The 17901-nt window shown below is 37.7% G+C and overlaps 1 protein-coding gene across 1 annotated transcript in view; it reads left to right on the top strand.

Moving 5' to 3' along the window:
- The first annotated feature begins 4856 nt into the window (after positions 1-4856).
- Positions 4857-17901, top strand: part of Xpr1 (xenotropic and polytropic retrovirus receptor 1) — a 125138-nt gene continuing 112093 nt past the window's right edge. The window contains exon 1 of the mRNA XM_042674554.1: positions 4857-5095. Coding sequence (XP_042530488.1) covers positions 5027-5095 — 69 coding nt within the window. The 5' untranslated portion in view covers positions 4857-5026. The remainder of the gene's footprint in view (positions 5096-17901) is intronic.

The following is a 17901-nucleotide window of genomic DNA, read 5'->3' as shown; positions in this document are numbered from 1 at the left end:
AAGAAATATGCTTTTTACTTGAGTTATGTAACTATAACCGCCTGTATATCATCATTATAATAACAACAAAATAGTATACTTTTTATATAATAAAAATATACTTAATCTAAACTGTGTCAAAATGAAAGTATTTCTAGAATCATACAATTGAATAGTTTGAAACCTTATTATAAATTACTTTTTCTTTCTTTTTTTTTTTTTGTCAGTCCTTGGGCTTGAACTCTGGGCCTAGGCACTGTCCCTCAGCTCTTCAGCTCAAGGCCTAGCACTCTACCACTTGAGCCACAGCACCACTTTAGGCTTTTTCTGTTTATTTTGGTGCTGAGGCATTGAACCCAGGGCCTCATGCATCCAAGGCAAGCACTCTACCACTGAGTCACTTTCCCAGCCCCTCCTCTTTTTTTTTTTTTTTTAAGTGGAGAAAGTGTCCTGGTGCTTTTGTTCTCAAATAACATGAAAAGTTTTTCCCCCTCTCCCTCCCCCTCCCCCTCCCCCTTCCCCTCTTCCTCTTCCTCCTCCTCTTTCACCTTCTCTTCATCCTCCTCTTCTTCCTCCTTCTTCTTTTTGGTGGTTGTATGGGGTTTGAAGTCCGAGCCATGTACTTGCTAAGCTTTATCACTTGATCCATGCCCTCAAACATGCAAAGTTTTACATGTAATTTTAAGGGAGTCATGGACCATCTGAAGAAGATGTATTGAACGCCTACTGGGCCCCTAAGTCCATCATATTTTAAAGTTGGATTGGGTCCCACACAAGTGTGAGTCTTAGCTGAACTTTGAACATGATTTTTTTCTCCTGTGCCACTCCCACCATTGCTTATTCAGCTTCAACAGGGTTACCTTAATACTTGATTTCTCTGAAGGTCAGTTTTTCACCTTTCTACATGGTCATTAGTTACGTTTTTTTTAAGCAACAGTTGGACTTTATATTTATCACACATAATTCTAAGCTTTAAAACAGTACTTTGTGGTAAGTATAACTGTTCTAAAACTTAGAATTATGTGTGATAAATATAAAGCTTTTAGAGACAGCACTTATGAATTTCTAGATAGATTGCCGAGTATAATATTAAACTCTCACTCCTGGTCATTGTACAACATGTAGCCAGAAAAAATATAATTTAGGATCTCCAAAAACAAAATGTTGATCACTGCTCAGACTTGTACAATCCATCATGCTCTGGAAGTCATTCTTCCTGAGATTATAAATGAATCCCTATTCACTAAACCCAGTGGTTTTTAAGTCACTCTGCTTAACTTCCCTATGACATTTGACTTATTGACTGCTGCCTACTTTATAAAATGTACATCTTTTTTTGGGGGGTGGGGGGAGCTGGGAAGATGGCTCAGTGGTAGAGCGCTTGCCTTGCATGCATGAGGCCCTGGGTTTGATTTTCCAGCACCACATAAGCAAAAAGAAAAAAAGCCGGAAGTGGTGCTGTGGCTCAAGGTGGTAGAGCACTAGTCTTGAGCTGAAGAGCTGAGGGACAGCGCCCAGGCCCAGAGTTCAGGCCCCACGACCGGACCCCCCCCCCAAAAAATGTACATCTTTTTTATTAATAAGATTTTTTTATTGTGAAAATACTGTACTTGAACAAAGTAATGAGTACATTTCTTATCAAGCATTGTTCCCTCCTCTTTTGTTTCCCCTCACCATATCCCCCCACGCCAAAAAATGTACATCTTTTTATGGTTTCCTTGACATTACTCCTCTGACCACATCTCAGCCTTCCTTGACCCATCCTCCTCATTAGGCTCACACCTGCATGTTTCCTTGGCCTCCTTTCTGTTTCACAATATGTTCTCTCCCTCAGCACATTTACCAGACTTAATTACCACTTCAGCGTGTGTAGATCTCTAGTCTTTAGTTTTAATCTCTCTGTCTAGAACTCTGGATTTGCATATTTTACTTGAATACTGCATGTCCCAAAAAAATCCCAAAATATCCAACAATGCCCAAATCTGCTCTCTACTTGGATTCCTTATTTCATTTTTTTCCCTTTTTCCCCCCCTTATTTTATGGTGGTACCATTACTCAGTCATCAGTCATGTCTCCTCTCCTTCTGTTGTTTCCATGACTGGCTTGAGTTGTTGTATCAACTGTCACATAATGTAGTGCTTAGAGCAAGGACTCAGGTAGATTGCTGAGTTCAAATCTAGGTCCGCCACTTATTAGGTGGGTGTTCTTGTGCAAGATGCGTACCCTCTGTTTCTGAGTTTACTCAGCTCTAAATGAAGATATCACCTGGTCTTGTGAGGATTAAATAAATTCACATTTGCAAAACTCTTAAACTACTACAAGCACATAGTAATTGTTTGTTGATAAATTACTCTTGGGTTTGTTTCTGCTCCAGCCCATTCTTCACACTTTGACAGAGGATTCTGAGGGGCTGTCAGTTATTGAGTGATAAACCAGGGACTAGATATCATGCTAAATAATTTATAGGTAGAGTCTTCTTCACTCTTAAAATAATCTGTGAGGGAGGGAGATGTTTTATTCCCTATTTGAGAGTTAAAGAAATGAGCCTTAAGAGCTAATGTACTTTGACCAAGGTCACACAGCTTGTAAATGCCAGAGTTGATGTTTAATTCAGGTCTGTCTATTTCTGGAATGTTCAAAAGTTGAAAGCTACACTATATGTACTGTTTTCTCACCCGAGTTAGTCACTTACCACTTACACTTCTTCAAAGACTCTATGTTGTTATGATCAAGCCTTTCCATCTTAGTTTCATTTTCTGACATCTCTTCTTGTGGCCTGCCCTTTCCTCCTGTCTTTCCCTCTTTTCTTTCCTTTGTTCAATATCTAATGAATGTGTGAATTCCAGGTTCTGTGCTAAGGTTAGAACATTAGAGAATGAGCAAGTTGTTTTCTAGAAACTGATAGTCTAATACAAATGATTAATATCTACATTGATTAAGAGAGAGTTTTACTGAGCAGTAGACATGTTGCTGTGTAGAAAGAATATTCTCTTCAGATAATGTCTTTCTACAACAATCCTGACATCTTTCTTTTTTTGCTAAGACTAGATTTCAAAGTCACCTTCTCTGTGACAACATCCTTTACTTTCTGGTCAGCTGGGTGATTGTTTTCTTATACAAACCTTAATTACAATATGTACCACACTGTAGTCTAGCTATTGGCCTATCTGTTCATCATTTTGACTAAACTGTGATTTCCTCCAAGAAAAAGCAATTTTATGTATTTTTGCACTATCCTTCATTTCCAAGTGGCATGACTGGAATATTATAGAGCTCAATAGTGTTTTGTTAAATGAAGATTTATTTGCCTATTCACAAAAGGAAGTCTGAGCAGGAGTCCCCTCTGGCTCAGAGCAAAAATATTCAGATAATCCTTTATAGTAACTGGCATGATGTTCTTCAGAGAGAAGGTGTTCAATAAATACCATGATGTCAGTGAAATACCTGAAAGATTGCTGGGAATAAGGAAATTTTTTATTAAATCAATGTATGTGGATCTGGCAAGAAAAACACTAAGAATTATTGGTCTGAGGGCTAATATTGAGGATTTCCTTTTTCTCTGGTCTGGGCCATAATTCCAGAATCTTGTACACAATTAAAGCATGGAGGATTGTGCTGTGAGAGCACTGTACCATTGGTCTACTAGGGTTGCTACCAAGTGTAGCCCCTCTGTTTTGCTGTGTCTTTCTCCTGGCAATTATATACCTCCAGAAGAAGGGAAATTTTATGGTAAGCAGAGAGGTACAAGTCCTGTCTTCCTCCTCCTTTTTTCTTTCTTTGATTATGATTACCCTTCCAGAAGAGCTCAAAGCTTTGAACAACAAAAACAGAAAGACTTAGACCTATTTTCTATCCTGCCTCGTCTCTCTTCGGAGAAAACAAATGCAGAATCCCTACTGGAATGAGTTTAAGGGAGAAGGATGAGGGTGTGTGTGTGGGGGGGGGCAAATACATGGAAGAGGTGGGGGAGGAAGAGGAGACAACAGCAAAGATTGATACTGTCCCAAGCACCATACTTGCTTAGTGAATAAAGGAGTCTAGAACACTGCGTGGTACAGGGACAGCAAGTGCTCAGTAAATGTCAGCTATTATATCATCCAGGGCTCCTCCACCCAGGGCGGTACCTGGGATTCTGTCTCAAATAATGTTCTCTAGGTCAGTCCCCAACGCCCACACGGTATGGTGTGAGTGATCTCTTCATGTTCTCCAGGAATAGTTCAGCCTGGGTGGATGCTGGGACCATTTCTGGTTTCACTGGAAGTCAAGGTATTACTACATTACTTTTTCCTCTCACAGAGCTCAGTTGGTATTGTCAGTCTTGGTTTTGATTGAAGTTACTGGCCTTTCCGGTAGTCCTAAGAGCCGATTATTACCTTGAAATTCAGAAACAGCATGCACTTTTTGGCACTGACTTTTTAAATTAAGTTTAACAAGCATTTATCGAGAAACTAGAGCGTGCGAAACACAGTTCCTTTAAATATATGTGGCTCTTAACGATCTTAACTACTCAAGTCGGATGAACGCGGATCCATTCTCACAGATTTTACGAAGACTACATATTAATGGGAAACACTTTTTGCACAGTTCTCTGCAAATAGAAGCGTCTTGTGTGGACTACTACTGCTACAGTATTAATTACAATAACAACTCCGCAGCTTCCCCAGGCCGGCGGTGGAGAGCAGCTGGAGGCCGACCAGGAGTCAGACGCAAGAGGTCAGGGGAGGCGCTTCCAGCACGTCCGGCCCCAAGGGGGCGGAGAACTAAGACCTGCACCCAAGCCCCGCCCTCCACCCTGCCCCCTCGCCGGTGCGGCGTAGGCGGTTACCATGGTGATGACGTCTAGGGGCGGGCGCGGGGCGGAGCTGTGGAGAGGAGGAGGAAGATGGCGGGAGGGCGACTCTGAGGAGACCTCGGCGGCGGCGGAGGAGGAGAGAAGCGCAGCGCCGCGCCGCGCCGGGGCCCATGTGGGGAGGAGTCGGAGTCGCTGTTGCCGCCGCCGCCGCCTGTAGCTGCTGGACTCGGGTGGGAGTGAGGGGGACCCGGCAGGATGAAGTTCGCCGAGCACCTCTCCGCGCACATCACTCCCGAGTGGAGGAAGCAATACATCCAGTATGAGGTATACCGGCGGCGGCCGGGGCGCGGGGCGACTCGCTCGCCGGGGCTCTACCCTCCCACCGGTCCCGACCTCCGCCGCCTTCCCTTCCCGCTGCCTTCGGCGGCCGGGCGGACTTTGTCCCCCCGTCCCCGGGGAGCCACTGCGGCATCCCCGCGGCCGCGGCCGGCCCCCACCGGCCGGGCCGTCCTTCCCCTCCCCCGCAGCCCGCTGCCGCCGGGGTAACGGATATGCGGGCGGCGGCGGAGGAAGGGCACCGCCGGCGCCGGGGCCGGGGCCCGGACCGGACCGGACCGGGGTTCTGGCGTGGAGGTCGGGGCCGCAGGCGTGGGAGTCGGGTGCAGCCTAGGGTCGCGGCAGCTCCCGGTTAATCCTCGCAGCTCACCCTAACCCCTCTTCCCCACCCCGGGCGAGCGCCCCCTCGCCAAGGTTAGGTCTTGTTTCTCTCTGCTCACCTCTCGTCTGGGGTGCCTGCTCTTCTGAGCTAAGTCTCCCCGGTGATTTTTTTTTTTTTTCTCTTTCCATCCAACCCTTGGGCTTTGCCTCACTTGTCCACTGTTGACAAAGACTGTAACAGAATTTGAAACTTGACTTAAATGTCTTATCACTGATGCCCAGGTTCTAGTTTGCAAATGTCTTGTAATCAACGATTCTGGTTAGATTAGACGGTGACTTTTTTTTTTTTTTTTTAACTGATTACATGAGGTATACAGAGTAAACACAAAATCTTTGGGTTAGGCTCTCCAGTTTTTTGAATCAAAGAAGAGGAAGGAGACAAGAGAATTACTTGAAATTTCAGGTTGTTTTTTTCTCTTCTTCTAAGTTTTTGTTAGCGAGGGAGAAATCACTACATTGTAAACACGGAACTACCTTACCTGTGTATTACAGAAATCATGCTCTCCCTTCCATTCCAGTTTCTGTAGCAACAGCTCCTGGAGGATATTTTCTAGTGATAAGGATCCTCACATCAATTCAGGGTAAAGTAAAGATAATGCACCATTTATGTATTTGGAAAGTAAGATACTTGAAGGTCTTCAAGCATTGCAATAGGCTCTTCTCAATAGCTAGCAGCAATTCAGCTTCTGGATAGAGAAAGACTGTAACCTCCAGGAATTCATGTCTACCTTCTGTGCAGTAACAAAGAGTATAAAATCAATATGAGTGCACACACACACTAGTTAGATTTTTAGGAATTAAACTATATTAATTCTCTTATTTCTAAGTTTAGTGATAGGATGTTTAGGAAAAAACAGTGAGTTCATTTATACATGTAGTTGATTTAATAATTGAGGGATAAAGATGTGAGTAGGTAAAACAGAATCTTGAGATTGTCAGACAAATATACTTAATAAGATACAGTATTTAATCATTAGCAGAAATGAATGGCCTAGATTTAATTGTTGTCACTTAATTTTCTTCTAGTGTTTTGTGGCCCCATTTTGTAAGAAAAGGTTCTAACATTCTAGCTTGTAGAGTCATTGATTTATTGCTTCTAATAACATTTGGTCAATTTTAAAACCTTGGCTCGAGTCCAGATGATGTGTTTTATTGAAAGAAGGGTATTTAAAAAAATTTTTTCTAGTAGCAATTTTCAGCACCACTGCCAGTTCTTAATGGAAGAATAGAAGGACAGCATGCTGAAGCACATCTTATTCTTGTTATATAGCATGAGATTCTTGATTTGGGCAGAAGTAATAGTGGCTGGTTACATGCTATGATTCATTTTAAGTATTTCAACACTTGACGATTTCATAGAATTAATTTGAAATATCTAGGGCTGAAAGGAAAGCATAAGATTTAGTTTGAAAATGCAATTAACTCTTGATTTGTAATGTCAGTTTTGTGGCCAGAGTAACCACTGGGACTCCTCAATCACATAGTCCATTTAGATTCTATTCCTAAATGATTACTGTAGGTTGTTCACAGAGGGACAGAATTCCTGAGCTTATGTGTAACTGCATTGTCTTTCTCGGGCCAATTATAAATTACTTTAAAAAATTCATATTGTAGATAATTGAAATTTGATTCTGCAGAGAGTCTCTATTTTGTGTCTTCTGCTCTGGACAAACTTATTTATAGGCAAAATTAAAAACAAGGAGTATTTCTTTTTGTAAGATGGAGCCATTAAAGATGTTTGCTAAGGGTTGAAGTCTTTGTTCTGTGTATTATTTCTAAAGAGTTGGTTACTCCTTTAAAAATAATTAAGAGGTTTGAGTAAAAGCATTTGGGGTCCTGGGAAGTTAGCTGCTTAAAAACTTCAGGGAAAAAGGACATTTGTAGAAATGTTAGCCTTGGCTAGGGAAAAGAATCTTCTGACAATGCATTGATATTTACTTTCACATATATGAAGATGATGCTCCTAAAACAGTTTAGTAGACACTTGGATTTGTTTTTCAAGCATTAGTAATGGAATTTTGGTATATTACTCTTGGTCTGTAGCCTCGGCTATTTTCTAATATTGTGCAGTATGAACTGTTCAGCTTCTTCTTTTTTTGTCATTTTACCTTATGCACTATTACTTGCATTACACAGAGCTTTAGGTTGAAGCTGAAACTTTTGTTTACACTATATAATTTTATCTGATTTAACTATATATTATTATTTATACATGGTAACATGATAAGTGTTCTTGTTTATGTTAGCCATGATACCTTGGAGACAATATTTTTGTCTTCCAGAGCTCTTTCTCCATAAAAAATGAATATAGGGCCAAAGCTTTTCAGTGGTCATGCTGGCTTATAAGTTTTTGGTTTAACTTTTAATGATTTTTATCCCTTGGATTGTTAAAATTTGTAAATAATAGTATCCCAATATCCTGAATATTATTAGTTTTAACTTAATAATAAATTGTAGAGTTCATGGATTTACTCTTCATAAAGCATAAATGCAGCAAAGAATAGGTCAGCATTAAGAGACCATATAAAGATGGTTTTGTGAATAGGCTTTACAAAGAATTAACACAAGTGAGCAGACTATCCCTGTTTCCAATAATCTATTTGAGAGTAAATCTCAGCATACAAAATAGGACATCAATAATTTGGAATCAGTTACTGTGTATTTTAGAGCTCTATAATAGATCAATCAAAATTGACTTAGACAAGTTTCATCCAAATATTCAGGTACAGTCATGTTAATATTTCACAGAAAACTAGCCAAAGAAAGCAAATGTATTCGGTGCCTTAGGCTGCTGATTTGTGTGTGTGTGTGTGTGTGTGTGTGTGTGTGTGTGTGCATGCGCGTGTGCGCACGCATGTGAGCTTGCGCACGCGTGCATACATACATGCACATGCACATGTGGTGTGTGTATATGTGTGCTGCTTCTTTTATCAGAGCCCTTTGTTTCTCTGATTTCTCAGAAACCAGGAATTTTTAAAAATGTATATTGCAGTTTTGTATGATACTAACATGAGATTTTTGGGTAATAGAATTTTAGAGTGGAAAGAGAATTAAAAGATTATCTCCTTAGTTTTCTAGGCAAGGAAACTAAGGTACAAGAAGCTAAGCCACTTCTTTGGTATCTATACTCCTGGCTATAAAACATCTTTATTTAACCTGAATAGATAAAAAGTGATGGTCATAGATTAATTTTTTGTTGTTGTTGCAAGTATTGGGAAAGGAGAAATGCTGTATAAACCCTTATTTTTAAGGAAACATTGCCACAACATTATTATGATTTTCATTTATAGGACTCTCCCATGAGAACACTATGTTTCAGGCTTCAATTTCTCAGAGGTATTATGTTGATTAGCTAGGGTTAACTTGCCTTGCTGAAACTTGTTTGAAATTTCCAGTTTGGCCACCCGATGGGGCACAAACCACACTTTTTTTTTTTTAAAGGCACTTCTGCAAATGAAAGTACAGTGTATTATATTTAATATAACACTTTAAGTGATTATGTCAGTGAAATACCTGGTATTTACAGATATTTTTAAATGAGAAATTTTGCAGAGATAGGAAACTATAACTGTTCTTCATTATCTTTGTGAAAAGTATGTTAGTGAGTACGGTGGTAAAATTATAATTGTCCCCCCATCCATCCTTTCAGGTCTGCTTTTGGGCCCAGATATTAAGAACCTAAGAATCTTATGTAACCTAGAGTGACCATGGAAAATTAGTCCTACTCTGGAAAGTACTTGAAAGTGGTTGGGTTGCCCTAAGTAGGAGTTTTAGGTAGATTTGAATCATAAGCCCCTAAACACTATACCCTAAGCCCCCCTGGAGCAAGAAAAGATAATATGAAAACCACTAATTTCATTTATGCATATGAAAAGCAAGAAATACAATTTTATTAATATTTAATAATTGGATTAATGTAGTATGTTTGCTAAAGAGACCACCTACCATATTCTGAGGGAAACCGGACTGCCAGTGATTTTCTTGTTTGGTTTTAGCAGTTGAGTGCCTAGTTAAATTAATGTACAAATACTATTTATTTAAAAAAAAATTAACCCTTACAACATGGATGTGATTTAGGTTTCTGTAAGATGCTGTAACAATAATACCAGAAATATAAGCATAGGTGAACAATAAGAAAATGACAGAGCTGACATCTACCTCTAGCACTAGCTTTTGATCAGCCAATTAGATAAACCAACACTTACTAGACTTGATAAATTTTCCATAATTTTCAAAATTATTAAGATAACTTTGAAATAAGATTTTACCTCTACTGTCATCCACAGTTAAATTCATCCAACTACACTTTTTTTGTGTGTGTTTTTTGGAATATATCCATTATTAAGTTGCAAATTAACTGAATCCTGAACATTGAGCTAGACTTTGAAATATTGTGATAATTTCTTATATCAAAGTCATTCCTAAGTGAAAGGTAAAAATATGTCATCCATTTTGCTTGCTTTAAGGCTTTTTTTTTTCTCCCTTAGTACTGGTATTTGAATCAAGGCCTTAGGTTTGCTCAGCTTGCTTGCTCTGGAGCTTTACTACCTGAGCCATGCTTGTAGCCTGGCATTTTGCTGGTTATTTTGGAAATAATCTTGAGGACCTTTTGGCTTTGGACTTTGATCTTCCAGATTTAATCTTCTGAATAGTTAGAATTACAGGTGTTAGCTGTAGGCCTTTGGCTTTTTAAAAAAACTTACTTTAAAAATTTGGTTTTATAGTGTACCCAATTGTAGATTGATATAACTTTTAAATATAAATATCTAGTGTATATATATATATATATATATGTATATATATATATACATATATATATATATATATATATATATATATATATATATATATATACACATACACACACACTAGAGTTGTATAGTAATTTTGGGGGTTAGGTGTATCATACTAAAAAGTTGGAGCCCAAATTATACAGATTAATCAAAGCTGGTGTATGGTTGCCTTATTGCAATGGCTTTTGGGATTGAGAGTATATCAGAAGTCTCCAGGAAAAAAAAAATCACCAGGATTCTTACCCAGTATATTTGCTTTTTCAGGTCTTGTCTTAGCTAGAAAATGCTAAAAGAAGCTAAGAAGACCTAGCTCATAAATAAAGACCTTAAACAACTTTCATTCAATATTTGTAAGGTTCTTATTTGCTACAGGCAGAAAGGTTCGAATTGTAGCTCTTTTATTACCTTTAAAATAGAGGGGGAAAATGTATGTGCGTGCACACGTTTTTTTTTTTTTTTTTCTGTCAACATTAGTGTTTGTAGAAGTTGAATGTGGTAGAGAAAGGAAAGATTGCTGAATAGGAAACTTGGAAACTAGTTCTAAATTTGCATCACTTCTGTAAATGATACTTAGATATCTAAGTCTGATTTGTTTAGTCAGATTGAAATTCAGCCTTCTATTTTTCCGTATTACTAACCAAATGTGGTATCCATAGGGACTGATCAGTTTAAAATTACAGAAATTATAATTAATCTTCTGTGAGCATAACTATTTTTATATTCTCTGTAATGAGGTTAGTATGTTGATTCTTAATCTACAGTATTATGAAGACCTTAGGTTAGAAATAAGGAGCTATGCCAGATACCAGTGTCTCACATTTACAATCCTAGCTATTCCTAAGGCTGAGATCTGAGGCTTGAAGTTCAAAGCCAGCCCAGGCAGATAATTCCTTGATAATTCTTCTCTCCAATAAATCAGTAAAAAGCGAGAACTGGAAACATGGCTTCAAGTGGTAGAGTACCAGCTGTGAGCAAAAAAGCAGAACAAGAAGGCAAGGTCTAGAGTTCAAGACTCAGTACCAGCACAAATAATGATGATGATGATTATGAATAGTGACTTTTTTTTTTTTTGAAAATTGAAGGATTGGAGGATAGTCACAGAGGAAAATGGAAAGTTGTTTGGTTATTGTGTAAATTGCTTAACCTAGACTAAATGTGTGAAATTGTGATAACTCATGTGCTTTGTGGGTTTTTTTAATATTTATTTTTAGAGCAGTAGTCCTCAAACTTTTTCAGTTAGGGCCACTTGAAATTTTAAAAATATTAGGATTTCAATATCTATTGACATTAAAACTGAGAAATGTTTAAAATACAAGTACATCATGTACTAGCTATTAGAGACATGACATTTCATTTATTTATTTATGTTCTTTGTCAGTCATGGGGTTTGAACTTGGGGCCTTATAGCTGTCCCTGAGCTCTTTTGCTCAAGGCTAGCATAGCACTTTGCCATTTTGAGCCATAGCACCACTTCCAGTTTTCTGGTGGTTGATTGGATAAGAGTCTCATGGACTTTCCTGCCCAGGCTGGCTTTGAACCAGGATTCTCAGATCTTAGCCTCCTGAGTAGCTAGGATTACAGGTGTGAGCCACCAGAGCTTGCTTGGCTTTGCATTTCATTATTTGTAGCATCAAGAAAACTGCCTTCTGTACTCCAGAAAAAAGCAAACTTGTGATAAGAAAATAATTTTGACCTCTTGGGTTTGTCAAAAGGGTTTTGAGGATCCCTAAGATTCCTGGACCACTCTGTACAGTTTCTGCCTTAGAGCACAGGACTTCTTTCAGAAAGTTTGGAAATGTCCTGGGGAAAAAAAAAGCTCTTTAGTCTTAGGCATCAGCTAAGAGGATAAGGAATCTACAGGATGAGGATTTCTGGTGTTTGGCCCACAATAAAAGGTAATAAAGAAAAGAAAGTTGTCTCCTCGGGATCTTATCTGATTCCTAGTTCTACTCTCTTCTTTTAGCTTAATTAGTAGGAATGTGGTCAGTTTGTTTTGAGAAAAGAATTAACATTCATTGAGCAGGTACCTGATGTTGGCTGCTATACATTGCTATGTCATTTAGTCTTCACAAGATAGATACTGTCTCCATGTTTGCAAGATAGATACTGTCTCCTTATTACTTGAGGCAACCCAAACTTAGAGGAATTAGCAGTTTGCTCAAGATTGTACACTTAGAAAATAGGACTAAAATTTGAAGTCAGCTGTCAGACTTTAGAACTCTTACTCTCGTATGGTAAATAACAACAGTGGTATGGTAGTGGCAATAGCAGTAGCTGTTATTTTTTTTTTTTGAAGGCTTACTGTGTCAGGTACTGTGTTAAACACTTCAAAACCAGTTCTCCTTATAACACTGCTTATAGATGAGGATATTGAAATAACTGATACATTGCTAATTTTGGATAACGGAGATGAGATGGTAAGAGCCTGTGCTCTCAATTCCTGCAGATGCTGCTTTATGAAGAATAAACTCATCTATTTATACTTATATGTATTTAGGCCTGTTTTGACCTATTCTTGAGCGCCACTGATTTGTTCTATAGCACCTGTTAGGTAGCATGATGAAGTAATGGCTGGTGTATTTTTAGCCTCAGGTCTCAGTCTGCAAAATTTGGAAGGTCATAGTGTGTAGTCGGTAAGATAGAATTTACCTCTGTTAATTTATATTTCCCTCAAGATTATCATAACTATTACTGAACAAGTAGCTGATAGAGAATCTTAGGAAGATGATCATAAGAAAAAAAATTAGTTAACAGTGAAAGGGTGAAAAGAGGTAAAAAATAGATGTAGTTTTTGTTCTGCTACAGTTGTGGCATTTGGTTACTAGATTGTTTATTTATTTATTTATTTTTGGGTCCAGTCATGGGGCCTGAACTCTGGGCCTAGTTGCTGTCCTTCAGCTCTTCAGCTCAAGGCTAGCGCTCTACCACTTGAGCCACAGCACCACTTCCAGCTTTTTTCTTTTTGCTTATGTGGTGCTGAGGAATCGAACCCGGGGCCTCACGCATGCAAGGCAAGCGCTCTACCACTGAGCCACCTTCCCAGCCCTGGTTCCTAGATTGTATGTCATAGAATTTTGGTATTAGATCTTTAAGGAACTTTACAAATTATTTAGCCCAATTTCCTGTTTTATTTAAGTAGGAAATAAAATCAGAGAGGATAAGTGACTTAACTTGGCTTGGTTAAGGGCTGAATTAGCACAATCATCCTCATTTATTTTTTGCCCATTAATTTGTATCAGATACTAGTATGTTAGTAATGCATACAGACTTCAAACACCTGTAAAAAGCCAGATTGCTTAGATTCATATTCCAGGGTCACCAACTTAGACTAGCTGAGTAGTTTTAGGCAAGACTTTCTTAACTTTTCTGTGCTTCAGTTTTCTCATTTGTTAGAGGAGAATAGAAATAGTACAACATTTATAGAATTTTATGAAGATTCATGAGTGAACATATGAAAATCTTTAGGTTGGTGCTTGGCACATAGTAAAAACTACATTTGTTAATAAGGTTTCTTCCACAGAGCTTAAAAGCTTTAGATAATGTTAGAAAAACAGAACCTCAAAGTTTATCTCTTCATCTTTTTAGGGCATCCAGTGTAGGTTTTCTTAGAAAGTAATCTTACTGTTTTTTGCCAATCTCTTTATCTGTGGTTTTTTCTTTTAATTTTGCTTTAATAATAAGTAGTAAGAAAACCAAGTGACAACAATTATGTAGCTGTGAAGTAAATTAGTTATCCTTGTCATTTGTAACACTCATTTCAGTTATAGAGTCAATGTCTTCTATTTAATTGAATTTAATTTTTTTTCTTATAGTATTGGAGATTGAACTCAGGGCCTTGTGCTTCTATTATTTGAGCCACACTCACAGTCCTTTTTTGTTTTTTAATTGTGAAATTCACCTGTGCATTCTTAAGTGTGTCCAGGTGGTTTAGTTTTTAATAGGTATCTAATTTTAATTCTTTAAATTTTTTGGTGAAATTTTAATATTTAATCCTAGGATTTGTTTTAGAACTTAGAAAGACGTTCTTAGTTGGGTGCTGGTGGTTTACACCTGTAATCCTAGCTACTCAGGGAGCTGAGATCTTAGAATCATCATTCAAAGCCAGCCCAGGTAAGAAAGTCCACGAGACTCTTAGCTCTAATTAACTACCAGAAAAACTGGAAGTGGAGCTGTGGCTCAAGTGGAAGACTGCTGTCTTTGAGCCAACAAGTTCAGGGACAGAGCCAAGGCCCTGAATTCGAACCCTAGGAGGGGGAGCAAAAGTACATATACACAACACACATAAAAGACCTTCTTAACTCTCTTTGTTTGACAAATGAATTAAGAGAGGAGAGGCAAAGATATTTGATAAGACTTCTTACAACTAGCTTATAGCAGAATTTGGGATTCAAGTCATTGTATTCTGCTTACTGTTATACTTTACTGAGAGTTATCACTGCTTTACAAACATTTCTTTGCTTTTAAATTTTACTAAATTTTAGAAATGAATATTCTTTGTAAGAATTAGTAGGGATTTAAATGTTCTAGTTAACGATCATTCAGGGGTACTCTGAACCAATAATTTATCTGAATCCAATCCATTAGATCACATTAACAACCTAAAGTGGTTCTGTGTGCCAGCTAAAAGATCCAGTAAATTGAGACTAGCTATTATGATGTTATTGTTTAGTCACCTACATAAAATTATCCATTGCTCCATTTAGGTGTGTTCATTAGTAAAAAACCCATCTCCAGTGAGGAAACAGGGTATATATAGAATTGTAATAAGGCTTGAAGGGGTCAGGTAGCAATGAAAGGAAAAGTCAAGGTAGAGGAATGAATTGTTCATTCCTCCTAACATACCTGTGTTTGAGTTGTAGCATAGGTTACATATGTTACATGAAGTACATCCCCATCTTCTGTTACCTAAGTTGCCAAGACATGCAAGGCAAGTGTATATAGAGAAAATCAGAATGTAATTAAACTTATTTATTAGGAATTCAAGAAGACCTCCTTTTAAAACAAAACAAAACAGTGATGATAATAGCAAAAGCTAATGATTATTGTGTACTCTGGTCGGTTGGGCATTTTACATTTATTTCTTATCCTAAAAGTAAAGTTTTGTTATTTCTGTTATCAAAAGGTACTGAATTTTATACTGAGTAGCTTTCCCAAGGTCACCTAGCTAGCAAGTGGTAGAACCAGAAAGCAAATGCAAGTGTGTCTTATTTCGAGTGTGTCTTAACATGATGTTACACAGTTGGGTTCATGTAGGGTGCTGGTGATGTAGGTGTTGGACATATAACCAGTGAGACTTAGTCCTTCTCTTAGAGATGCTATTAACTTGGGTGGCCTTCTAATCATAGTATACTATAATTATGTTACAGAGAAATGGGCAATTGATTTTGCCCTTTATAGCAAAGACATTTATATTAGAAGAATCTTTGGTGGTGGGATTTGAATAGAACAGTAGAGATTGAGTATGATTTTATCACATTGTTGTGAGGGTAAGGACACTGAGGGCCTAAACCAGCAGAAAGAGTAATAGTGAACAAAGGCCTAGGTGATACTGTCCAGATGTAATGAATAGAATATGGTTTTAATATATTGTTGGACAGTTTACCAGCTGTGAGGTTGTAAGCAGTCTGGGAGAGCTCAAAGGGTAAAGGGCCAAGAGTATCATGTTAATGAGCTTAAACATTTTCCTGAGTGTGAACCATAAAGATTTTATTTTTAAAATTAATCACTCATTTAATTGGAGACAGGGTTCTCACTATATAGGCTTTGCTTGCCTCAACTTGCAGTATAGACTGCCCTCCAACTTGTGATCCTTCTACTTCAGCATCTCTTAGTTCTGGGAGGGTGCATCTACCACTATGATCTCATAAAAGATTTTAAGGAAGAGATGGGAGAGTGGGATCCGTGCAAAGTAAGATATATAATTTAGGTTTGGACGAAGGAGTGGGTAACAATGTTCAACAAGAAATGTACTCATTACCTTACTTATGTAACTGTAACCCCTCTGTACATCACCTTTACAACAAAATAAAATAAAATAATTTAGGTTTTGGAGGTTGTAAGACCAAGACCAAAGACAAAAAAGCCAAATATATAGCCCAAGATAATTAATGAAGGCTTAAATGAATATCTTAACAATTTTATATGTAATTTTTTTCACATTTTCACACTTGAAATAAAGCAAGCTGTCTTAAAGTTATATTGTTTCAGTTTTTCATTAGGCTTGATGCATATAGAAGAATATTATTAGTGACATTTTATATTAGATATTATTAAATTGAATACTAATTTTGTGTCAGACAGGTAGTAGATACTGGAATATGCCATCTAGCACATTGTCACATTTAGTATATTTAGCACACACATTTGTTGAAGGAAGTAGCTCATGTAATCTTTATAATATAGGCATGTTAATGTAGGTTTTTAATCACATTTTTAAGCTAAAATATTCTCCATATAACTAATTGTCCAAAGTCACACAAGTAGTTTGTAGTAGAGTTAAGATTATTTCCACTGAGGTAGGAAGAGGATTGATGATGAAGCATGGATTTTTGAGAAATTTGATAGAAGCCAGAACTGTCAGGATATTTGCTACAGGGACAAGTAAGTGCAGTAGAATTTGTACAAAAGTTGTCTTTTGAAGTCAGCACATTGCTTGAGAATACCATTTCACTGGTTGCCACAGAAACATTACAAAAAATAGTGTTTACCTTCATGAATTTATTGTGACCGTGTTGCGATCAGAATTTGTTTTTTTAAAGTGACTCTGGATTGATGGGGCTTTGATAAAATTTAGAATGAATGACTGAATGTTTTTCAGTTCACAGGGCAGCAAATTACTAAATTGAAGATTGTACCTAAAATAGGTTTGCCTTGTCACCAAGTTGTTTCCTTTTCTTCTCTCTGAGCTAAGATAAATTATAACAAGAAGGTGCCTGACTGAGCATGTAATTAGAAATGAAGAGTTAATGATTCACTTATTTTATACTATTAGGCCAAGGTCCTGTGGTGGTATTTGGATGGGTCAGATTCCTGGTGGAATATCTGTTTTCCTGAATTACGCTGGAAGTACTGTGATTATTTTGAGATTTTCCTTTCTTTATTCTTTTAAATACTGTCCTCCTCTATTTTGTTTTGTTTTGTTTGTTTTCCTTTTTAAGATAATGTTGATCTTACCTATATCGGACTATAACAATTTTGAAACTTTGCAGCATATATTTTGAGTGTATATTGCATTTACAACTTAATCGGAATTTTCTTTTGGGGTGGGGGGTAGAGAGTACTAGTGTTTGAACTCAGGCCTTTGTGCTTGCTAGGTAGCACAAAGGAACTTTATCCCTTGTGCTATGTCCCCAGCCCTTCTGGCTTCTGTTAATTTTCAAATACGGTCTCATTTGGAGAACAAACTTTTTTGGCTATGATGTTTGCTCCTATAAGCTGCATGCAACCTGTTCCATCAACATGCATACCCCTGTCCAACTGTTTAGAGATAAGGAATGAATTGCGGCTACTATGCTAAGAGTAGCCGTGTTAACTTTGAACTATACTCTATATGTGAATAGATATATTTTATAAAATTTAAACCATTTTTTAGATTGAATAGTATAGTTAAAGTGACTTTGT

Source organism: Dipodomys spectabilis, unplaced genomic scaffold (assembly GCF_019054845.1).
Source record: "Dipodomys spectabilis isolate Male_0828 unplaced genomic scaffold, ASM1905484v1 ptg000019l, whole genome shotgun sequence".
Classification (NCBI taxonomy): domain Eukaryota; kingdom Metazoa; phylum Chordata; class Mammalia; order Rodentia; family Heteromyidae; genus Dipodomys; species Dipodomys spectabilis.
Note: the sequence above shows the minus strand (reverse complement) of the source record. Positions and strands in the feature narration are given on the sequence as shown.